This window comes from Acomys minous, assembly GCF_964271855.1.
Source record: "Acomys minous genome assembly, chromosome: 2".
NCBI lineage: Eukaryota > Metazoa > Chordata > Mammalia > Rodentia > Muridae > Acomys > Acomys minous.
The window spans coordinates 57,232,769-57,256,705 of NC_140484.1; the positions used below are offsets into that span (position 1 = coordinate 57,232,769).

The following is a 23,937-nucleotide window of genomic DNA, read 5'->3' on the forward strand; positions in this document are numbered from 1 at the left end:
CCACTGCTCTAATGTATCCTCCTGGAAGCATCTCTCCAGCGTAGAGGAGAATGGAGAGTCAGCCTTTCACAGGTACTCATCGAGTTCTTGGTACTGGTCAGGCTCAGGAATGAACAGAAAAGAGGATAGATACCCTGGACTATGAGGTGACTTATGGGCTGGAGAGAAGTATCCTGGATGATAGCGAGTTACCCAGAAGAGTGAAGGTACAGCTCTTGGAACAAGGGAACAATTGGGGATACAAGGGGGAGAAGCATGTCTGCACGGGTAAACTTCTGAGATGCAAAAGAATGGCCAGAAAAGCGCAAGAGGACACCAAAGAGGCAAGTGTGGTCAGGACAGTCCTGGCAAAGGCACTAGGTAGGGCAAAAGATGACAACAGGTTTAAGGTGGATAGCACGAAGGATGTAAACAGCAGGGGATGAGGGAAGGGGCACATCCTTCAGGGCAGAGGCATTCTGCCTGGGGTTGAAGGTGGGTTGGGGCCACTGTAGGATTGCCGGCACTTCTAAGTCTAAGCACTTCCACATCTGGGATACTGACTGGGATCAGGGATAATCAGGTTCCAGGAACTTTAGAGTCCTAAGGGTGTGTGCACTACGCGGACTTAGGCACTCTAGGGTTAAGGGTCACTCCTGAGGTCAGGGCACTCCAGGTCTATAACACCGGGGTAGGGCACTGCAAGGTCCAGGGCACTGTGGTATTACAAGCACTTTGCGGGTCCGAGGCACTCCGGAATTCCGGGCGTCTGGGTTTCCGGGGTGCTCTGAAGTTACTCGCACTATGGGGATCTGGAAACTACGGAGTTCCGGGAAGTCTTCGGGACCAGGATACTCCGGGGGGTCGGGAGCCCGGAGGTTCGCCGCGCATCAAGTCCAGCCACTCCCGAACAGGTAGCCCTAGGCATGGCCGCAGGGGCCGCTGGGACTACGCGTCCCAGCAAGCCGTGCGCGCGTCACTTCCGGCAGCGGGCGGGAGCCGTCGAGTGTTTACTTCCGGCCGCCGGCGGGGCTGAGGCCGAGCGAGGCGCGGGCCCCGCGCAGCCATGGACTGGCTCATGGGGTGAGTGGCGGCGGCCGGCGCAGCGCGGCGCTGTGCGGGGCGGCGGCGAACATAGCGAACGTGGGCGGCGGGCGGCGGACTCCAGGAGGGGCCGGGGCTCGGGAGGGCAGCCAGCCTCTGCGGGGTGCTGGGAGGCCGGGCGGACGGGAGGGCGGCGGGCGGGAGCGAGGCCCGGTCCCCGAGGCGCTGTCCCGAGAGGCCGCAGTCCCTCGCCGCAGGTTGACGGGCTGCCAGTCGGGCGCCCGGCACTGTCCGCCGTCGGTCTTCGCAGGGCCTGCGAAAGTTCTTCTGTCCTAGTGACTTTCTTCCAATTTACTTTTGAGGAGAGTGAGAGGCGGGCGCTCCTGGCCGTGCGCGCTCCCCCCGAGTCTCGGTTCCCGACCCCGTGTGGTGCCCGTGGCCCTGCCGCGGGGTCAGCATTACCCTGCTTGGCCACGGAGATGCCGCCTTTCGGATTCAGCAATGCGAGGACTGCACAGGACCTTGGAGACAGAAGTCGGGGAAGGCGGAAGGCAGTGTAGAGGTGGTACTGTCAGGGTGACTGAGGCGATGGAGGGTTTTGACCTCCCAGTGCTGCAAACTAGGGAGAGGGCGGACTAAGGGGACAGGCAGCCCTAGGGGTAATCAGGAGGCCCGGGGAGACCGGGAGCCACATTGTGCCACTTAGGGCAGTAGTGAAGGTGGCACAAGGGACCAGGCGGAGGCTCATCTGGTTTCTCTAAGAGGCAGCACTGTCACTGGCTCTCTTCTGCTTACAAGCTGTGTGGTCTTCTCTAGACTTGCTTTAGAAGCATGGCCTGTCAGATGGAAGCTGTGAAATTTGCAATACAGGTTTATGGAAAGGTAGATTGAGGTAAGGGCCAGCACACATTTGGCATATGGTAAGCGCTGGCAGGGAACATATCCTGGTCATTTACAAAGTCTCTGAAGCCCAGGGGTTTTAAGTGCAGGACATGTATCTGTGTCCAGCTATTTCAGATTGTTCTCCCTGATGCATATGTGGAGAGGGCGGCCAGCACTGGAGATAACTTGTCCCCACCTGCAAATACTGTTTCACTGCAAGAGAACTGAATCTGTCAGCTTGGTCAGTGAGGAAGCTGCCCGTTGCTGTGTGTGTAATTTTTACAGGCCTATGCCCACGAGTGGCAGGTGCTTTGTGCCTGGAGACTGACCAGAAGTCAGTCTTTAAACTGATGGAGGACCATTGCAAATATGCAGATATTAACCATCGTCAGCCTTTAGAGGCACTGGTTCTTGTGATTCTTGTCAAGGCCTTTGGTAACAAGGAGCTCTGTGGGAAAGGCCAGCTGAACCCCTGTCTCTTACTCTAGGATGGAGGGGCCAGTCCACACCCTAGAGTATAGCTGGGGGATGCTTCTGCATCTGGAATCTTTAGGAAAGGAAGGAATCCCCGACTCATAAAAATAGAGACGTGGTTGCAAAGGGCAGTGGAGATTTCTAAAGAGGGATCTTGCTGCAGGGTAATTATCTTTGTGTCTACAGTCTTAAGTGTCACAGGTTACATATAAGATATTAGGAGTCGTAAGTTCTTTAACAGTTCCTTCCCTAAAATCCTCTTTTTTCCCCAGGGGTCAGGTACAGCTCCTCCTTGGTATCTTGGAAGATAAAAGCATGGTGCCCCAGTATTCCTTATCCGTCTTTCACAGTATTGCTATAAAAGTAGGAAGAATGGAAGTTTCTGCGTAAGCCTCAGGACACCCGCCGTCCAGTCTTATCCACCTTGTCTTCTGGTCTCTGGGTGTGAGCTGGCAAGGTGGTCAGTAGGGAATGAGCCCATTTTTCTCTCTGAGTACCCATTGTTTGCTCGTGGCTGGAACTTTGTCTCTCTTTAAGTAGTTTTTCATTTGGAAGAATTGGAGAAATGTATTATCTTTTGTTGTGTCTTGGTGTTTTCCTTAATTCAGACTATTGAGTGTCGACGAGGAGGCAGTGCTGGGTGCTTTGAGGCTTGCTTGCTTGCTTTAAAGGCCTTGTAGAGTTGCTTCATACTGGGGGAATGAGGTATGAGTGTGATGAGTGTTCTCTGGCAGGAACTGTCAGAGCCAGAAGAACGGCTCACAAAAGTGCAAGTGGAACCACGTCTTCCTCTCTGCTGCTTGAGGATCAGGCTGGGACTTCGAGCATCTCACAGCCTTAGCTTTAGCTTTCCAGCTGCTCAGAAGGAAGGACCCTGCAGGGGAACATGCTTGGGATAGCCAGAGCAGAGTTTGGCACGTTGGGACTTGGTGCTGATTTCTGGAGAATGTTGTGGGTGTGGCTCTTAGCCACCTCTTGTCCTGTAGGTTTTCTCTGTTGGAGACGCTTTGAGCTTCTTGTGAAGCAGTGTATATAGTCAGACTGCCTTCATTCCGTATTAGAAAGGGTTACAACTTTAGTGTAGTGGGTCTTTGTTCTGTTCTGGATAACTAAGAGCAGGGTACCACCCAAAGGGAAGCTGCTCAGGATTTGGAGGAGGGAACTTCACCATGCTCAGTGATACTTTAGGAATCAGTTGAATCTTTCGTGTCAGGGGCAGGCATTTAAGCAGAAGGTCTGAGTGCAGTTTGGATTTTTATCTAGCAAAAAGCACAGCGCAGAAGCTCCTTGGAGTAAAAAGAATGTACTTTTCTCCTCTTCCCACTGATGAGAGTAAATTGGCCCTCCTGCCTGGCTACCCTTACTGAACCTCTCTGCCTTCCCCAGTAGTCCCTTTCTAGCCTGCTACTGTGGCTCCCTTTCTGGGTGTTCTGACTCTTGTGGAGCTACAGGTGTCTTCCAAGCCTTGCTCTCTAGTTACTGTTCAGGTCTTGGAGCCTTTAGATCTCTCTGGTGCAGGCAAAAGGAGATGAAACTTGGTGTTGGTCATTTGATACAGTGTACCTTTGAAGGTCTACTCTTGCTCAGCTAACAGGTAAAAACTGGCCTCAGGGCTTTCTACCCTGTCTGGAGCAGCCTTCTGCAGTTTTGTGCTCAGCAGTTGTATACAGGCTGGCATGGAGGTGAAAAGCTTTATCTCTTGGGAGAGTGTTTCTGGTGACTGACACCTGACTGGGCCTGCAGAGTCTGTAGGTTTTATTTGAACAGCCTCATGTTGTATCGTTTATGTACCACCAAGTTTGCTTGTTTTAAGTACATGATTAGGTAATTTTTAGTAAAGTTAATAGACTTTTGTTTCTAAGATCATGATTTAATTGTGTGTGTGTGTGTGTGTGTGTGTGTGTGTGTGTTGTGTGTTGTTAGGGGTGGAACCCACTGCCCTAAGCTTGTTGGGCAAGCCACCTACCACAGAGCTACCTTTAGCTTGATATGGAACATTATCATTACTCTTTGAAAAGCCCCACATACCCACCTCTACAAGAGGCAGTATCAATCCACTTCATTCCAGTAGTGTGTGTAAAGGGAGTCATGAGATCTGGTCTGTAATGGATTCAGTGGTGGGTGTCTGCAGTGCCCATTTGTTGCTCCATCAGTCATTATGAGGAGACCTGTATGTTCTGTTTCTCCCTTTACCTGTGGGTAATGGTAGTTCTGGAAAGTTTGAGGTCATGACTGATAATGCTCTAACCCAGTCTTTTAAGACAGTGAAATGTACTTCTTCTGCAGCCAAGGATTCTGAGCCCACCTATGCTGAGGGCTCCAAGGTCAATGATTTGAGGGCTAAGGCTGGCAGAGGAGGACAGACAAACACTAGGGAAGTATCAGAGATCTGACTGAGTGAATGTGGGGGATGTGAAGTAGAGTATCAGGATCTTCCTAAAGGATTGTGGCACAGTAAGTGGAGTGGGTACACCTGCAAGAGGCCTAGAGGCGTGATGGAGATGCCATCTCTTGCAGCTAGGCTCTCCAGTGAATGGATGGCCCCTCTGCAAGATGTGATTCTAGAAACACTCTCAGGAATAGCCTCTTTCCATGAGAGGTTGCTGAGGTGGTCATCTAGGTTTGCAAAGGTGTCTGCTTGGGTCTCTTGTGTTCCTACTCCCTTTAAAGAAAATAGTGATCACGAATGCTGTGTACTCCAGGACACTGAACAACACTTCATTTCTCTTGTTTGCTTAGAGTGCTCCTAGGAGCTAATGACAAGCATCCTCAAGCTGGCGAGCGGTGAGCAGGGTGAGGCCAGTGGTGTGTTGCAGAAGAGCTCTATTGACTGGGGACAGTTGGGTGGTGCTCCTGTGCTTCTCTATAAAGGTGTGTCTAAGCATAGTGTGAGGTCAGTGCTTAATCTTCTTAGTAGGTGCTACCATAGTCTGTACCTGTTCAGCAAGGCATCTTCCCAGGCTGCCTCCTGACCTTGTTATTGTTGCCTGTGGGATGACAGTTGAGAGTGCTTACTTGCAAGACTTCCTCTCATGAGGAGCTGTTGTCTCTGCCATGGTCATCTGGTATAGCAAGGTATTGAAGACCAACTCAGTGGGGAACGCCTGTATCAGTGGTCCTAGTAGCCAAGCATTTCCTGTATCTTCCTTGCAGTGGCCATAGAAACAGAAACACTCAAAACCTCACTTCCTGTGTTTGTGTAGACATGCTGTACAACACCGGGGGAAGCTCAGCCTGAAGGGCAGGCAGGGTGGGCAGACCCAGGTCCTGGTGGACACCATTTGCTGTTGCTTTTCTGGGCAACCAAAAAAGTGATGAGGTGAGGTGGTTAGGCATTTCCTGCTGGGGCTTTCTGTGTACCCTGTCTGTTGTGGGCCAGTCTGGCAGAAGAAGGTGCGAGCTGCTCCTGCCTGCCTTGCCAGAAGTTCTTCCCATTCTGTACCTACTCCTGTTTGTTTTTCTTTCCGCACAGGATTTTTCAGCTGGGGCACACCCATTGGTGTTCACTGCAGCTCTATGGGATGGTGCTTCAGAACACGGAAGTAGAAACAATTGAAATAAAAACAAGCGGTTAAAGAGAGGAGGAAGAGGTTGTTCAACAGGGCATCCAGGCCACATGTGGCCCATGGCCCCCTCCACTTGGCATTGTCAGTTTCCGTGCCATGGACCATGACTATACCTACTATTTTTCCTCTCTTTGAAAGTTCCCTTTGCCAGAATACATGACTGACAGGGCTGCAGTTTTCATCCAGTTTCTCTTACAATCCTTAGTGGGCACATCCCTGCCAGGGTCATGGGGCCATGAGTAGTTAAGTTCATATAGTTAGTTGTATTCTGCCTGGGGCAACAGTGACTTATGTTTGTTTGGTTTGATTTCTCTGTATGGCCTTGGCTGTCCTGGACTCACTTTGTAGACAAGGCTGGCCTCGAACTCACAGAGATCCTCCTGCCTCTGCCTCCCAGAGTGCTGGGATCATAGGTATGCACTGCCATGCCCAGTTAGGGCAGCAGTGCTTTTAGTTGAAGTACTTCATTGTTTTGGTGTGTCAGGATGGCATGAGTGCTCACTTTGGCGTGTGAGCTTGCCCCTGTAGGGTATAGATTGTTGAAGGTGGAACAGGAGGAAAGATCTGTTCTCTGGCTTTTGGCTGTGGCCTTCTCAGGGTCAGGTACTTTCTCTCAATTGCCTTTTCAGTGGCACTCCTTTCCTTTCCTCCTCAAACTAGCACACTGGTTCTTAACCTTCTTTAATGCTGCAACCTTTTAATACAATTCCTCATGTTATGGTAACCCCCAACTATAAAATTGTTCTTGTTGCTACTTCATAACTAATTTTACTACTGTTATGAATTGTAATGTAAATATTTGTGTTTTCTGATGGTCTTAGGCAACTCCTGTGAAAGGGTCATTCCACTCCCAAAGGGGTCACAACTCACAGGTTGAGAACCAATGAACTAGCAGAAGGGACACAGGCTTAGGAGCCCTTGAAGGGTTTGGACTGCAGTGTCCCTGCTGAAGGTCCCAGCCCTCACCTTGTGAGGCTATGTCCCTGGTTTGAAAAGTGCCAAGTAGCCAAAGGAAGTGATGTCTGAGCCTGAGGTTGGCCTTGGGAGCAAGCCCAGGAATGTAAAATTAGCCTAGGCATGGTATGACACACAGCTTGGCTTGTCTGCACAGGACCTTGCTGTTTTTAAGTCCTGGCCAGGTCCTCAGGCCTGTCTCAGGGTCCTCTGCAGTATACTTGCCTTTCTGTTCTTTAGCCTGTTCTTTTGGTGCCATGTGTGACAAGGCATTTTGTGTGAGTTCTAGTGTTGTGCGATACAGACTGAGCCAGAGACTGGTGGAATAAAGGATCTGCTAAAGGTGGGTGCTGTATGAACAGAGGTAAAGTGGCCTGCCTTTTATGCCTGCTCCCTGCTGGTTAAGGAGGAAAGTAAGAAAACTGGGGTATGGTGGATATAGTAGGGCAGGAAAGTAGTTTTTGTTGCGATCCTGGAGTTTGAAAAGGTGACGTAAAGATGACTGGATTCAAGGAGGACTGACACTGTGAACATCTGCACAGAAGGGCTGCTTGTGCCATCTTCCCTAGGCCACCATAGACTTGACTTATGCAGTATTCTACAGTCAAGTACAGACTTTATTATTTATTACCTTGTTTGTTTGTTTGTTTGTTTTGAGACAAGGTTCCTCTGTATAGCCTTGGCTGTCCTAGACTCACTTTGTAGACCAGACTGGCTTTGAGCTCACAGAGATCTGCCTGCCTCTGCCTCCCGGAGTGCTAGGATTACAGGTGTGTGCCACCACACTGGCTGTGGAACTACTTTTGAATTGGCTCTTTATCTCTTGAATGGGAAAAGGAATTGGGAAGAAGTAGCTGGAGGATGAAATCACTCCAGGGAGGTGGTTCTCAACCTTGTGAGTTGCAATCCCTTAGTGAGGGGTAAGCTACCCTTTCACAGGGTCACATGTCAGATTTTTACATTACGATTCATAACTCGCAAAATTATAGTTATGAAGGAGCAATGAAAATAGTTTCATGATTAGGGTCACAACATGAGGAACTGTATTAAAAAAGGGTTATAACCTTAGGAAGGTTAAGAGCCATGGCTCTTGGGAGTCATGACAGAGCTGTTTTGTCTCTTAACTTGGCAACTGTCATTTGAGTATTGTGGGTTGAAACAAGTACATACATAAGTGTCATTGGTGGGAAAAGTTGGCTTTCCCTCCCCTTCCTCTTCTTTTGGTTTTTAGAGTCAAGATCTTGCTTCAACCTGCCTTAGGTCTATGAATAGTGGAATTGTAAGTGTTTGAGACCATGCCTGGCTTTATGACCAAGTTTTTTGCTTGTTTGTTTGTTTACTTTATATCCTGGTTGTGTCCCATTCTCCCTCCCTCTCCCCTATAATTAAGGTGTTTTTGATAGGAATAAAACCCAATATAAACTATAATCTAATAAAACCCCTATAGTGCTTCATCAGAGTTACTATGAACTTACAGTTCTTTCTCCCTCCCTCCCTCCCCTCCCCTTCTCTCTCTCTCTCTCTCCCTCTCTCTCTCTCTCTCTCTCTCTGTGTGTGTGTGTGTGTGTATTTTTTTTCCTCAATATCCTAAGGAGAGTGGTCCCTGGACCAACTCAAGTACCAGGCTTCTCAGATGATCACATCCCTTATGTAAGTGGCAAATTTATATGGAACATGGTCACCCTCCTATGTACTCTAAATGTGACAGGCCCAACTGCTGTGTAAATAGTTGCAAGTTTATATTTTTTAGGGAATAATGACAAAGTCTGTCACCTGTTCAGTCTAGACACTGTGTTTGTTGGTTAGTTGGTTGGTTGGTTGACTTGAAACAGGTCTCATGTAGTCTGGTCTGTTCTATAAGCTGCTACCACCTCCTGAGTGCTAAGATTATAGGCATGTACCACCACATAAGGCTTATGCCCTATGGAAGATGACCCAGAGCTTCATGCATAATAGACAAGTATTGTACCAACCAAGTCATATCTCCAACCCCATATATGTGTCTTTCTGTAGCTATTTGTATATGAGTGTAGGTGCCCACAGAGGCTAGAGGAGCTAAATCTTTAAAGCTAGAGTTACAGGAAGTTGTGAGGCACTTGATATGGGTGCTGGGAATCAAACTTAGGTCCCCCTGTAAGAGCAGTATGTGTCCTTGACTACTGAGCCATCTTTCCAACCCCTTCCAGATACAATTAAAAAAACAAATGGCTTGGGTGAATCATGGATCCCATAGATCACTGTATTGTTTCATAGATGGACTTTATATGTTGCTTTTATATGAGGAACTTGATGGGTTGGCCTTGACTATCCTTGTGCCTTGACAAAACCAACAGCAAGGAAATTATTCTCCAGATCTCCCTCCTTTATTCTTTCCATGATGCTTTTGGCCACATATTTTGTTTGTTTTTTGTTTTTTGAGATAGGGTTTCTCTGTGTAACAGTCCTTGCTATCCTGAACTCAGCTTTTGTAGACCAGGCTGGCCTCAAACTCACAGCGATCCGCCTGCCTCTGCCTCTGGAGTGCTGGGACTAAAGGCGTGTGCCACTATGGCCGGCTTGGCCACATCTTTTTGAAGTAGTGTCTATTTTCAACAGAGACCATAGCTGTTTACACATTGTGCTTACTCTTTCTGCGCCCAGCTGTGACAGGGACACTCAGTGAGGGTATGTGTATGTCTTATGGCAGCTCCTGGGACAAGTACCAGTCTGGCTTTGCATCTCTGACTGTGATCATGGCTCAGCAGCCATGGATTGGGGGGCTGCTGCTCATCTCCTGCTGCTGCTGCTTGTTCCTGAACCATTGTGCTTCAGGCAGGTTTTTTTTTTTTTTTTACCTCACCTGCCCTAATTCTTCCAGGTTACCTGTGCTGCCTCCACTGGCGGTTATTCTGAGAGGCTCAGGAGGGCCTTGCTTTCTTGAGAGTCTTCATGTTGGCTGTCTACCAAAACATGTTTCCCCAATGTAGCCTTTCTTACATGAAGTTTCCTCCTTGGCCTAGAGCAGCATTCTCAAACTCTTTGATCCTAGGATCTCAACTAGATTTGTGTTAGTTGTAGCTATCAATATTTACCATTTTAGGCATTAAACAAATATCTTTCACTATATAAAAGGGATACGGACTAAACATAATTGAACATAACATTCTTTTTGTTTGTTTGGTTTGGTTTTGGTTTTTCGAGACTGGGATTAAAGGTGTGTGCCACCACTGCCCGGCTTAACATAACATTCTTAAATTGAAAAAGAACTGTTTTTCAAAGTGGAAAAACTGGGAAGAAGAACAGCTTTGGTTTTGGCCACCCCTGGAGCTGGGTCCCAGGGTGGCTTTGTGTTGGTTTGCTGGGATTTGGCCTTTACCAAGCCTATGCAGAGCTGCATTGAACACGAATGGCCTGAGGGTGAGAGAGGGATTTTTGGTTGGCTTGTGGGCCTGGACCCTACTGAGCTCTAGCTCTGGGCCTCTCCTCCTTGTCGGAGCCTCCCACCACATGGGAAAAAGCTGGAAGGGGAGAACAGCATTCTTAGCAGCTTCTATTGGTCAAGGAGTTACAGCTGCCTGGAAATGGAGGGAGGACTGGGAGGAGAAACTGGTCTCTGGATGAAGTGAGATTATTGTTGGTCTTGTTAGGCCTTGGTTCTTATCCCTAATAGGAAGCTGAGCAAAAGGGTGAGGCACTAACTATCACCAGTGTGACACCTCTTTTCTTAGCAGCTGGGTGAAGTTCTGTGACTGTGTAGCTTCAAGTTGACCTCCAGGCAGGATGAGATAGGCTTCCTAGATATCTGCTATCTAATCCGATCCCTAAGTACCTTCTGGTCTGTGCCTGCAGTTGCAGTCTGTAGGGTCACTTCTGCTGTAAACAATGGAGAGCCACTGAGGCCTGACACTTGAGCTCCTCAATACTGGAGATAGAAGGAACAAACATACTGGTTTGTCCTCAGTAGTGTGCCTAGGCTCTTTCCTTGGTCCGCTCTTCCTACTGTATCTTTTTGCTGTGACATTGTGAACTGTCCTTGAATGCCATCACAGTATATGATGGACCCTAGTGCTCAAGGGCCAGTGTTCTTAGTAGTAACAAGGGCAGCCATGCTGACCAGAGAATGGGAGCCTGCTCTGTCCCTAGCCTGCCTGTCTCCGGGCTTTGCCTTTTTTTTTTTTTTTTTTAAATCTAAATGATTGTTTCTTAGTGAAATGTTTACCTTTTTTTTTTTTTTTCTGAGACAGGATTTCTCTGTGTAGCCCTGGCTGTCCTAGAACTCATTCTGTAGATTGGGCTTGCCTTGAACTCACAGAGATCCACCTGCATTTGCCTCCTGAGTGCTGGGATTTAGGCCACCACCTCCTGGTATTTAACAATTTTTTTTTTGTATTTAACAATTTTAATAACTAATCTCTTACTCTTTGTATATGAACGTTTTTCTGCATGTTTGTATGTGGACCACATGCATAGCATCCCTGGTGCTGTGAGGCCAGAAGAGAGTATCCAGTTCCCTGGAACTGGAGTTACACACAGAGTTGTGAGCCACCAGGAGGTGAGAACCAAGCCTGAGTCCTCTGGAAAAACAGCTAATACTCTTTGGTTTTTTTGAGACAGGATTTCTCTGTGTATCCTTGGCTGTCCTGGATTCGCTTTGTAGAGCAGGCTGGCCTCGAACTCACAGCAATCCACCTGCCTCTGCCTCCTGAATGCTGGGATTAAAGGTGTGTGCCACCACGCCTGGCAGTAGCCAATGCTCTTAATTGCTGAGCCATCCCAGCCTCCAGTGGAATGCTTTAAAAAGATCATCCTCCATGTGTATGGCAGCTTCTTACTAATGCCCCTCTGCCTCTGGGACTTTGCAACCTCTGAATGCTGACCTGTTCTGGTTTTTTCGGTGGGAAGACTTCCTATATGGAATCTACCTTTCATTCTGTTTTCCTACCAGGGGATATTGCTTCCTGGTTTCTTTCTTTGGGGTTTTGCTACTTCCCTTGACTTGGCCTCTCAGCCCAATGCAGATAGACTTCTTTTATTCTCGCTTGCTTGGTTCACTCAGCATGGCTTTCCCCGGGTACCCGGCTGGCTTCTCTAAGGTTCCTGCCCCTTCCTTGCCCCATGTCTGGGCAGGGTGTGGCCACTTGCCTTCCCTGTCCCTTATTTCCTCCCTCTTTCTTTCTCTCTCTACTTTCCCTCAAGGTTCCATTTGACTGCAAGACCAGGGCAAGGCAGTGAGGCCATGAGTAGCTACTGTGCCCACTGTTCTCCTCATCCCACTCTTCTGAAAGGAAATACCTGATATTATAATGAGATCACATGGCCCATGGAAGTGCCGCTGGAACCACAGAGGCCTGCTCAGCACTGAGCCCATGTCAGGGGCCCCTTCCCTTGTGCATTTCACATGAGCCTGCCTTGGGGACAGTGTTGCCCTTCATTGTGAGGTTGTTTCTCAGCATCTGAAGGGCATGAAGAGAGATACTTATCACCTTCTTTCACACTGACTTTATACCTGGACCTCTTCTGCCTTCCTTGTCACCATGCTGTGAGGGCAGTGAACCCATGATCTTCATTGAGGCTCCAAACCTTGCCTCTTGTTCTTACTCTTGAACAGTGATTCTCAACCTTTGGGTTGCAACACCTTTGAGAGTCAAATGACCCTTTCATAGGGCTCACCATTGGAAAACACAAACATTTACATTATGATTCATAACAGTAGCAAAATTACAGTTATGAAGTAGCAATGAGAATCATGTTATGGTTGGGAGTCACCACAACATGAGGAACTGTATTAAAGGGTCACAGCACCACTATGAGAAAGTTGAGAACCACTGCTCTAGGCTGAGAAGCGAGCACAGCCCTACTGCTGTAGAAGGCAATAACATGCTGTGTGTAGCATGAAGCAGCAGCTGGTCCCTCTATATTTGCAGAAAGGGTGGAGGCTGGAAGGACACTGTTAGATTTAGTGGGTGGGGCCATCACCATAGACTGATGCTTTGACTATCAAGCAGGTGTTTGGTTGGAACCAAATACTGTCTATGCTCTGGTGTCACCTGAATGGATGGGCTGAGATGGGATGAGTCAAACCATGCTTTTGGCTCTAATATGTAGTCCCTCTCTAACCTGCTTTTCTCCTGAAAACGAGAGTGAATTATTATCCTTGCCTTAATTAGGGTAGAGACAAGTCAATCCTTGCAGTGACACCCCACACAGTGTCTAGCACCTGGGAAGCCAGCAGGGAGGATTAGGTTGCCATTTTGCCATGTTGCATTGTCGATGTTTAAGACAAAGAACAAAAGGTACAGGAAGGCAACTGGGTCCTGCTCCTGTGTTGACACAGAGGGATAAGAATTGGAGCCAGGAGCCCAGAGGGCACTGCCAGTCCTGGATAGAAATGGGATCAGGTCTGGCCATTGGGAAAGACAGGGTTGAGGCACACATTTCCTTGGAAATGTTTCTCTGCCCTGATGAGCTGTTCCCTAGTGGTGTATGGTGCTGCCATGGGGTTTTATTGAGGCTGGGCCTGGTGGGTGTTCACAATGGGGCCAGTATTGGTTTTTTGTTTTTGTTTTTGTTTTTGTTTTTTTGCCCTCTGAAGAGTAGAGACAGGTTGGTCGTGTCACATGTGGTTACTGCATATATAGGCATGTTTAGAATCCTTTGTTGGATTTACAGTCCTGTCTGCCCAGAGCTTGCTTAAGTCTGATGGGTGTGATTTGACACCTTGTATGGGTGTCATGGGAGAGGAAGCAGGATGTCTGCTCTTGTGGAACTTGGTATTATTATGTGTCTATTGAAGAAAGATGAATCGCAGCAAAAGCCAGAAAACAAAAAGGTAATTATTCCATCACTCAGATGGTTCAAGCTGTCACACTCGGTCCCATTTCCTGTGCTGGGTATTTAAGATGATTCCCAACCAGATGGTGCTTTTTAAGGTCCACACTTGCTATACCTGATGCTTCCAGGAGTGGGATTCTTGAGCAGCTGTTGGCATACTCCACAGCAGTTCTGGCCCATGCTTCCTCTACCTTTTCTGGTAGCGTTAGGCAAAACATTGTCATTCCATGGTACTGGGACCATGTGATTTTCTTTTGTTATCATTCATTTTGCCTACTTTACCTTGATTGAGTCTGTCTTTATTTGAGGGGCATTGAGTTCTCTGTATGGACACGGTCCTGAGTGTTAGGATTTAGCCTTTAGTAGGTAGGTTCCTAGAGCCAGGAGAAAACCAAGGCAGACAGGGTGGGGTAGCATCTCTACCACTCTGAGCAGCAGTGAGGCAGAGAATGTAGACCAGTGGTAGGGTTCTGAGCCATTCTGAGTGACAACCAAGGTTGGTTCTAACCAATGGCTTCCACTCTCTGACTTGTCACCTGTTTTGCTCACCTGACATTTATTCCCGTTCAGAAGCAGGGTTGTCTCTTCTAAGTCCTTTGTCCCTATCCTCTTCTTAGCTATTGGAGCTTATAGTGGAACAGTAGAAAGGACAAGAGACTTTTGGGGCCTTGGATGGCACCCAAACATCCTCCTATTTGTCTGTTATGCTTATGGGGTACAGCTGGGGATACAGGCCTAGGTATTCCCTGAATGGTCTTCCAGAAATATCTATTTCTTGCCATAGATTGTTGGGCACTTATCACCCAGTGATTTTTCTTTCTATGCCCCAGGGTAAACAGTATGGTGGCCAGGGTCACAGGGCTTTCTGAACTGGGGCTGAGGACTCATACTAGCAGCAGCTCTGTCTCCTAGTGGCAGTACTATTTGTGATAGCCTTGGTACAATATCTTCTGCATACTTGTTTTGTCTTTTCTCTGGACTTCTACATCTTCCACCCTCAGGCACTCAGGCAGAGCCTGTACTGTTGCTGTTAGGCAGGGAATGGTGCTGGTGAGTCCCTCAGCCTGACTACCTGCCTGTCTGCTCCCCATGATGCTAAGCAGCAGGACTGCATTGAGTTATAGGCAGGAGATTTGTCTCCTTTTATGCCTTGGAAATGCAGGAATGTTGGTTACAACATCTCCTTATCCATCACTGGAGGTCAGGGCCTTTCTAGAAGTGACACTGCCAGCAGGAAAGTCTCAAAATCTTATTTTTAGTACATTCTCTTGTGTCTGTGAGAATATCTTCTGTCTTGGTTGAAGTGATACTTGGTACCCTGAGTTCTGCTACAGCTCCAGGCATGAGTTCTCTGTAGGGTCTCCACACTCTGGCTAAATGCTATGGTCATTGCCTCATGTGTGTTTATACTCTTTACTTCTCCCTTGTGGGAATGAATGGTCTGTATATTATGAGGAAGCAACAGGTCTGAGATGCAGCTTTGCTCCCTTTGGAACACTCTTGTTTTGCTGAATCAGCTTCTTTTTTTACTGGACACTTCAGTACATCAATACTCTTCCTAGGAATGTAGCATGGCCCTGGGCTCCCTAGCCAAGTGTTCCCTGCCTTTCTAGATGGCAGCATGAGAAGCCCCATGGCACAGGCTCTGCTGCCATCTGGAAGCTCACCAGAAACCTTTGGAGCTGACATTCTGCTTGTACAGGATCTAGAAAGACTATTTTGGGCCTGGAGTCTTCAGCAGAAGCCTGGCTAGGAAGCCTGTTCTGTCTGGGCCCATGATACACTATGCAGTAAAAGAACAGTCTGCAATACTGGGTGGGTCCCATGACTGTCTACTCACAATAGGCTCCTTCCTGTCCTCAGTGTCCTGTGGGTTGAACGACTCAGCTATGTGTACTGATGCTCAGTGTCCCAGACAGACATTGGTTAAGTCCTTGCCTGGGGCATGTGTTGAAGTGATACGCAAGCAGAACAAGCAGAACAGCTGGCAGAATAGGGCAGGACAGCTACCAGTGCATTCCACTTGTGTCTGCCTTTTTCACAGCAAAGACACATTGAAATGGGCCTGGCCCAGCCTAGCAATACAGAGGTTCTGCCTTACCTGTCCCATGGAGAAGCTATAATTACTTGTCACTTAGAAACTGTGATGCTGGGCTGTTGGGGTGGGTCTGGGTCTCTCTCACTATACCTGCCATGTAGGTCCTTCATGGCTAGATGGTGACTGTCTTTGTTGTGATTCCAGTAGGGGTTCTGGTTGTAGAGGCAGGTGTGTTGAAGAAAGCCTCAGTAGCTGTTGTTTCCACAGTGGCTGGGAAGAAAGGGAGTATTGGGGCTCCTTGTGAGCCTGGGGGTGATGGTAGAGGTGATGTGCTCAGGCTGGCTGTGCCAACAGATAGGGTGAGGTGGCATGTTGGATCACTCCAGTAATGATATTGCCCTGCTCTGCCTAAGAGGAATGAATGTCTCTTGGAAACCCTTTGGATACCTCCTCTTGGTGATTCCTAAGTCAGCCTGCCTTGCCCACAGACCAAGCTGCTGCATTTTAGCTAATAGTTCAAAGGTGAGATTAGGTGACACCTACAGCTGTCCTTGGTCTCTGGTAGTGGTCTCTGTTAATATAGTTATAGTCTTGTGTCACCCTGTATGTATGTCTGTGTTACCATGCACATGCCTGGTACCTGGGAAGGCCAGAAGAGGATTCTCTAGAACTGGAGTTAGAGGTGGTTGTGAGCTGCCATTTGGGCAATACTGGGCCAAATCTTGTTGTTGTTGTTGTTGTTGTTGTTGTTGTTGTTGTTGTTGTTGTTGTTGTTGTTTTTCAAGACAGGGTTTCTCTGTGTAGACTTGGCTGTCCTGGACTCACTTTTTAGACCAGACTGGCCTTTGCCTCCCAAGTGCTGGGATTAAAGGTGTGCACCACCACTACCTAGCCTGGGCCAAATCTTTTAAGATTGGGACTCTAGATGTAGGAAGTCCCTAGATTTGTATAGTGCCCTACCTGCCCTAGGCTGGGTTCAAAACATAGACCCAGTCTAGAAACCTATAAGGCTCACTGGTTCTTGGAGCCCATGCTGTGGCTCCAGACTATCACAGATACCTGGAGTAGAAAAGACCTATGTCCTGGTTTTTGTTTAGGAAGCAACTAGAAGGAACTGAACACATCTCCCTGTTGCTTAAAAGACTCTGGCAAATCCCTTTTCCTGCTCCAGCCTCATCCTATATACTACAGCCTGGCCTATGCTCATGTGTGTCCTCAGCCTTTTGCCTCATTAGTGAAGAGCTGTTTGGTCTTTCCTGGCTCCCAGTTGCTTTACCTCCCATCCTTCTGTGCCAAGGGCCTCAGAACAAAGATAAGAAAAGGGGCCTGAGTTGAAGTGTAGCCCAACCTTGTCCTTCCTCTTCTCTAGGTCTTTGAGGAAGATGTAGTGCTGCTCTGGTGGTGGGCTGCAGAAAGATGTTGGGGAGCTAAGCACTCCATAAGGGTGGACATCAGTGCTGAGCAGGAGCCTTGTCTGGCAGCTCAGTTAGATCTCCTTCAAAGTTGGTAATGAATCCACCACTTGTTGGCCACATTCTTTCACACACTCAGTTGCAAGAACCCAAATGTACCAGGTCTCAGCAAGTTTCAATGACTGGTGATCATGCAGAGTGGGTTCCAAACAAAGTAGCATTGAAGTAAAACCTGACAGAGGAAACTATTTACATAAGAAACCAAGTGCACTTCCTAGTAACCTGAGTGACAAAGGATCAGTGATAGGAAGTAGGAAATGTCTTTAGCTTCAAGATAACATGCACAGTACATGCCCAGATTTTCAGAGTGCAGACAGATCAGAAAGTAGCTTGGAGGCAAGAAGAAAGTTGGAGTTCTGACTCACTGAGCAGCAGTACCAGCCAGAGAAGGTGAGAATGAAAGAGGGTAGAGCTGGGGCTTTGAAGCAGGAATAGACCTTCAGAGAGAACCAGGGGAGCTGGGCTCCAAGGCCAGAGGCTGACCCTGGAAACAGGAAGAAAGTGGAAAATCCCTGGATGTGAAGGAAGAAAGGAGAGATACATAGACACTGGACTTGTTAGAGCATTTCATTGGAGCCGCTGGGGTCCACATATAAGATATTGACTAGCCTCGTGCCGTTGAAAGGTTTGTTCAGGATGGTCTTTGGTGCTCCATCTTTAAAAACAACTAGTGCATTAAAAACAACAGGACTTTGAAGAAAATGATATATGTTATCTTAGCATTTTTTCCCACATTGGCTGCCTGCTTGTATTTTAGGTATATGTGGTTAAATAAAATATATTGCCTAATTACTAACTACTTTCACACGCACACTCCCACTTTGAGACGAGGTTCATTATGTAGTCCTGGCTGGTCTAGAATTTGCTCTGTAGAATTGACTGGCTCCAAATTCATTCATTCATTCATATTCTCCCTCTCTCTCTCTCTCTCTCTCTCTCTCTCTCTCTCTCTCTCACACACACACACACACACACACACACACACACACACACACACACACAACCAGCTGGCCTTTGCATCCCAAGTATGAGGATCAAAGGTGTATACCATCATTCCTGGCAACTTTTTTTTTTTTTAATGTGGCTTTTGAAAGTATAAAGTTACACCTGCGGCTCACATTATAGCTTAAACTTAAATGATAGATGGAACTGTGTTAATCAAAGATACTCTTCAAAATGAAAGTCCCTAACTCTAACCCACAGGAAGAGGGTATTCATATTCAGCCCTCCTCCAGCTTAAACAGCAGCAAGGACAGTCAGAGACTCCAAGCAGCAGTACAAACGGCTCTCACTTTTCAGGGTAAACCAGAGGGAGCTGGACACGTAGACTGAACCCATGTGTTATTATTGAATGTCTTTTGAGCAGCTGGTCACTGGAGCAGAAGTGCACTTGTCCGTACCTATTATTATAAGAGCCTTTCATATCTAGTGGCACTGCTGGTAGTTCAAGACAGTCCTCCCATCCCTCTGTACTTCTGTCTGCCCCATCTTTATACTGCTTCTCTTTAATCCCTTTGACTTAATTCTCTCTTTTTAAATTAACCAATTGGTTAATTAATTAAATGTGTGTGGTTGTTTCAAATAAATACATAAAACTAGAACTTGTGGATAAAGTAGTGCTGGAAAAGGAATCTCAACTAGGACAGTGCCTAGAAATGGCTTTCAGAGCCTCATACTTGGTTCAGCCATCAACAATGCAAGGAGAGCAATGATTCACTGGAGAAGCAAAGGTGGCCTGGAGTTCCTTTATGCAACTCAAAGTCTAGACTGGGGCATTGGCAGAGAAAAGGGAAAAACAGGGTTTTACCAATGTTCACTAGTGATGGCTTCTTTAGAACTCTTCTAGGAGACCTAGGTTATAGAGGTTATGTAACAGATGCATTCGTTTAAGGACTGCCTGCTGTCTCTAGCACTGGAGCCTGTACTTGTAGTATCTCCTCCTGTATGCTCCGTGTGCCAGCCATCCCCTGGAAACTGGATGGAACAGTTAATTCTTGGGTGCCATAGTCTCATGGTGCTGGCCTGGGAAAGACACTGTGGTTCAGTACTCCCTCTATTGCCATTGACTAGCTCTGGCTAGTACTCTTGCCATGCAAAAAGGTCCTTGCCATGCATGTAGTTTGTTCAGGCGTCTGTCTTAGAGGGCTCTTCAAAGCATTCAGAAGAGCCATGGCGATCTCTGGTAGCTAGACTCTGAACATGTAATTCTTGGCTACTTCCTTTATAAACCCTTGTAAATGAGAGTTAGGGGCCTTCTTAAATGGCTTGGGCAGACACCAGCCCACTTTAGACACTGAATATAAATGGGTCCCAGGCCATCAAAACCACCAGGTTATCAGAGGTTCTGCCATCTGTGGTGGGTATGGTGTACAAAGACTTTGTCCCATCTGTAGTCCATAGGTGGCTTAGGGTCCTGGTCTGGTCTGTGCTTGCTAGCACTACTCACTGCTGCAGCTCCTTGCATACTGCTTGGTGTGCAGACTCATAGCCTTGGGACAGAGCAGACAGGCAGGTCACTGCTTTGACCACCTCCTCTTCCCTCATTCTGAGTGTCTCTGTCTACGTGGGTGACAGGACAAGCTATTGCAAGTTTTTACAGTGGCTGGGCCTGAAAGATAGCTCCACTGGGAACATAGCCAAATTACTTTCCAGGTCAGAGTTAGACTCAGGTTCTCATTCACTTTGTGTGTGGTCTGCTCTGTGTTCAGAGAGCAGGCAGATGCATCTTTCACCTTCTACGTCTTCGCCTTTCTTTCTAGAGCTTAGGGCTTGGCCAAAGGTTCTGTGGTCTGATCTATGTGTTTAGGGCCTAGTCCAGGAGGAACCTGAGGCTGATCTGGCTGGTTCTACTCATGTTTTGATTCTTTCTCCTTTCCTGGGTGGGGGTTGCATACCTGAACTGTCCTGTCATACCTCCTCAACTCTAGACACTAACACTTGCCTTCACTCACCCACTGCCCTGAGCCATTAGGACTTCATCTCAAGGCAGGTATGTGCACAGCCAGAACCTGTGAAGGAAATAAAGGGAACTTGTTATGTGAGTACTAGGGAAATGTGCACCTGTTTGGTGTGTTATATCCCTTGTAGGAAACTCCTCCCCTTGGGAAGCATTGAAGAGCTAGAGATGTACCTGGGAGCTCTTCAGAAATGAGAGCCTGTAAATCTTGAGCACAGGGTGTCCAAGTTATATTTTACCCCAGGCCCCATGGTGGGACTTTTGGATCTTTGGTTGCCACCTTTTTCTAGTGGGAGCTCTAGTGGCCCCAAGTGTGGGCATGGGCATGGCAATATATACATGTAAGAAAGTGCTGCTTCTAGATTTGACATCCTCTGGATATACACCCACGATAGATAAGTGGTTCTACAGGTGTTGTTCAGGGAGTATAGTGGATGTGTCCTGAGGTTGGTGAGGGATCTGTGGAAGCTGCTTGTGAAAAGGAAGTGTCTATGACCAGAAAGACTGGATCTGAGGGCAGAGCGGGCTGGGCCTGCATGTCTGTAATGAGCTAATTGTGCTGGCTCAGGAGTCACTACATGGGTGTCCTGGGTTCAGAAGAGCTCGATCAAGGTGTATACTACAGTGGAAAGGTGGGCGTGAGGGGAGTTCTGGGTCGGCCCTCCCTTTTCCCTTTTCCTTTCTTCCCTTGATGCAGTGCCACCCTTTCAAGTCATGCCCAGATCATGGCTGTGTGGAAGCCAAAGGGCAGAGCCCTTCATGTGTAATGTTGTCCAGGCACCAGGATCAGAGAATGGTGTTGATGGCATCAACTTGGAGCCGAATTCTTGCTCTCCTGTCTGTACCTTCCCCTTCCTGTCCAAGCATTTGCTGAGCTTTATATTTTGTACTTGGTGCCTGAGAGCGAACTCAGGACCTCATCCAAGATGGACAGGTATTAACACTCTGCTCAAACATATTGAAGTCTTAGTATTCTCATAGTATTTCATTGTACATCTCTGAAAGATTTTTAAATTTTGGTTTGTTTTTTTTTTGTTTTTGTTTTAAGATAGAGTCTCACTTTGTCACCTAGCTTGGCCTGTCCTCCTGCCTTTGCCTACCAAGTTCTGGGATTGCAGATGTGTGACACCACTCTAGTTACAGGAAGTCTTCTCTCAGTGTTCGCATTTTCCTAGGAACCCCCCACATATCTGTTCTCCTTTCTCCCCTCTTCTAGTTTTTCCACTCTTTTGTCTTTCCCTTTATTCATCCCCTTGTTTACTGTCTTCTTGCTTTCCTTCCATCTGAGACCCAGACAAATCCCATGGGTGGCTCTGCTATTGTTGCTAGATGCCATTTGAGCTGTGATGGCACCTTCATTGTACTTTTCTGCTGAGGAAACTGGTTTGCTGTATGATTGCCATCTGTACTGTGTCTATCATAATATTTTTCTTTTCTTGGGCTAACTGCCCATAGGCACCTTGGCAAAGGCCCAGACTTCTTCACTAGTGTAGGTGCTTCCTCCGTTATGGTAGCACTGTCAACCACTGGTCATTGACAGGATCCGTGAAGTTTTTGCATGCTCCTGGACACTGCAGGGTGTTTCCTTTGTCCGCTTTTTTCACTAGGTAGATAGCTATAAAGAAGTGTCTTTTGTGACTGCTTAATGTACCCAAGAAAGTCAGGGTACATGCTTGTCTTTTTTCTCAGTTTGCCAGCTCTCAGAATGAAGAAGCCAATTTTAGTTGGCCTTCAGAAGTGCCAGTTTAAGATACGTATATCTGTGAGCATTTTGGGGTTGAAAGTCTGTCACCTGTTATGGCTTTTCACTATACTTATGAACACCTTGTCCCATTTTGAGCCAGGCTTGTGGTCTGCTCAACTCAGTACCTACTGGAGCCCTCATGTATATATCCCTTGGCCCTGCCCCAGCTCCCTGCTGCTCTCTGTAGTCTACAAAGTGGCCCCAGCATCCATCCATCCATCCTTCTGTCTGTCTATCTATATTTATTTATTTTATTTTTAATTTATTCACTTTACATCCCAATTATAGTCCCCTCCCTGTCTCTTTCTGGTTCCTCCTCCCTCCCTTATCCGCCATCCATCCCTCTCCTAGTCCTCCAAAAGAGGGAGCCCTCCTCCCCTCTTCATCTGGCCCAACCTATGAAGTCTCATCTGGATTGTATGTGTTCTCTTCCTCTGTGGCCTGGCAAGGCTGCCCTGCCAGGGGGGAAGTGATCACCAAGTGGGCACCAGAGTCTATGTCAGAGGTAGCCTTTACTCCCCATATTACGGGACCCACAAGGAGACTGTGTTGCATTATCGACTACATCTGAGCAGGGGTTCTATGTCCTCACCATACATGGTCCTTGGTTGGTACATCAGTCTCTGCAGCACATCTCCCCCCAGGCCCAGATTTGTTGGTTCTATTGATCTCTTTGTAGAGCGCCTGTCACCTCCAGGTTCTTCTTTCCCCCAACTCTTCCATAAGACTCACTGCACTCCATCCCAGAGTTTGGCTGTGAGTCTCAGCATCTGCTTCGATCCCCCACTAGGTGGAGTCTTTCAGAGGACCTCTATGGTAGGCTCCCATCCTTTTCCCTCTCTTCAACTGCTTCCAGTGTCTATTCTATTTGCCCTTCTGAATGAGAATTAAGCATCCTCCCTAAGGCTTTCTTTGTTATTGAACTGCTTTAGGTCTGTGTCTTATAGTGTGGTTATCTTGTATTATGTGCCTAATACCTGCCTATAAGTGAATATATACCATGCATGTCTTTCTGGTTCTGGCTTATCTCACTTAGGATGTTCTTTTCTAGTTCCATTCATTTGCCTGCAAATTTCAAGATTTCCTTGTTTTTTTTTAAGCTGTTATTTATTTTTTATTAGGTATATACTGCATGTACACCTGAAGGCCAAAAGAGGGCATCAGATCCCATTGTAGATGGTGGTGAGCTACCATGTGGTTGCTGGGAATTGAACTCAGGACCTCTGGAAGAGCTGTCAGTGCTCTTAACCTCTGAGCCATCTCTACAGCCCCAATTTCCTTGTTTTTAATAGCTGAGTAGTATTCTATTGTGTAAATGTACCACAGTTTATCCATTCTTCGGTTGAGGGACATCTAAGTTGTTTCCAGAATCTGTCTATTATGAATAAACCTAGCATGTTTGTTTCTTAAGCCTTGCTTCAGGACTGCAGGGTGCAGGTAATGCATATAGTAGATGGACACCATTGCTCAACCCTCCCTGAAAATGGAATCCTGAAGCAGAGAAACTTGGGAGGTATAGGGAAGGGAGGCAAACTAGATACAATTTTCTAAGACAAGTGAAGGCCACATGCAGAGGTGTTGAGATACCTTGGTAGGCACCAAAACAACAGCCTTCATGGGTTCAGCATGAACACATTTGTCTTTTTGCATGATCATTCTGATGATGCAGGGAGGGTTCTATCTCATAAGTGTGGCTTGTTTGAGCTATTGATCACATTACACACAGCTACTGTAGAGACATCCTCTCATTGTTTTCTGTGGCATGAGATACCTAGACATGGAGATGCCAGATGGGCAGTAAGCATAGGGCAGGTTCAGCCTGGGCCTAAGGCAAGAGTAAATCGTGCAAGGGTGAGGTAGAGAAGGAGCACAGAGGAGTGTGATGCAAGGAGACCTGCCTTGTTAGGAATAGAGTGCCTTGTTAGGAATAGGGTACAGAGATGGAGGATGAGAGACAGCAGGTGAATATACTGCTCCATAGGTGTGCATTTCTGCAAGCAGAAGAGCTGGCTATTAGT

General features: G+C 47.3%; 1 protein-coding gene across 1 annotated transcript in view; it reads left to right on the forward strand.

Annotated features, from left to right (window-relative positions):
* Positions 1-968: 968 nt before the first annotated feature.
* The window catches only part of MOB2 (MOB kinase activator 2), a 54,159-nt gene continuing 31,190 nt past the window's right edge, over positions 969-23,937 (forward strand). Inside the window, exon 1 of the mRNA XM_084773159.1 lies at positions 969-1,062. Coding sequence (XP_084629285.1) covers positions 1,046-1,062 — 17 coding nt within the window. The 5' untranslated portion in view covers positions 969-1,045. The remainder of the gene's footprint in view (positions 1,063-23,937) is intronic.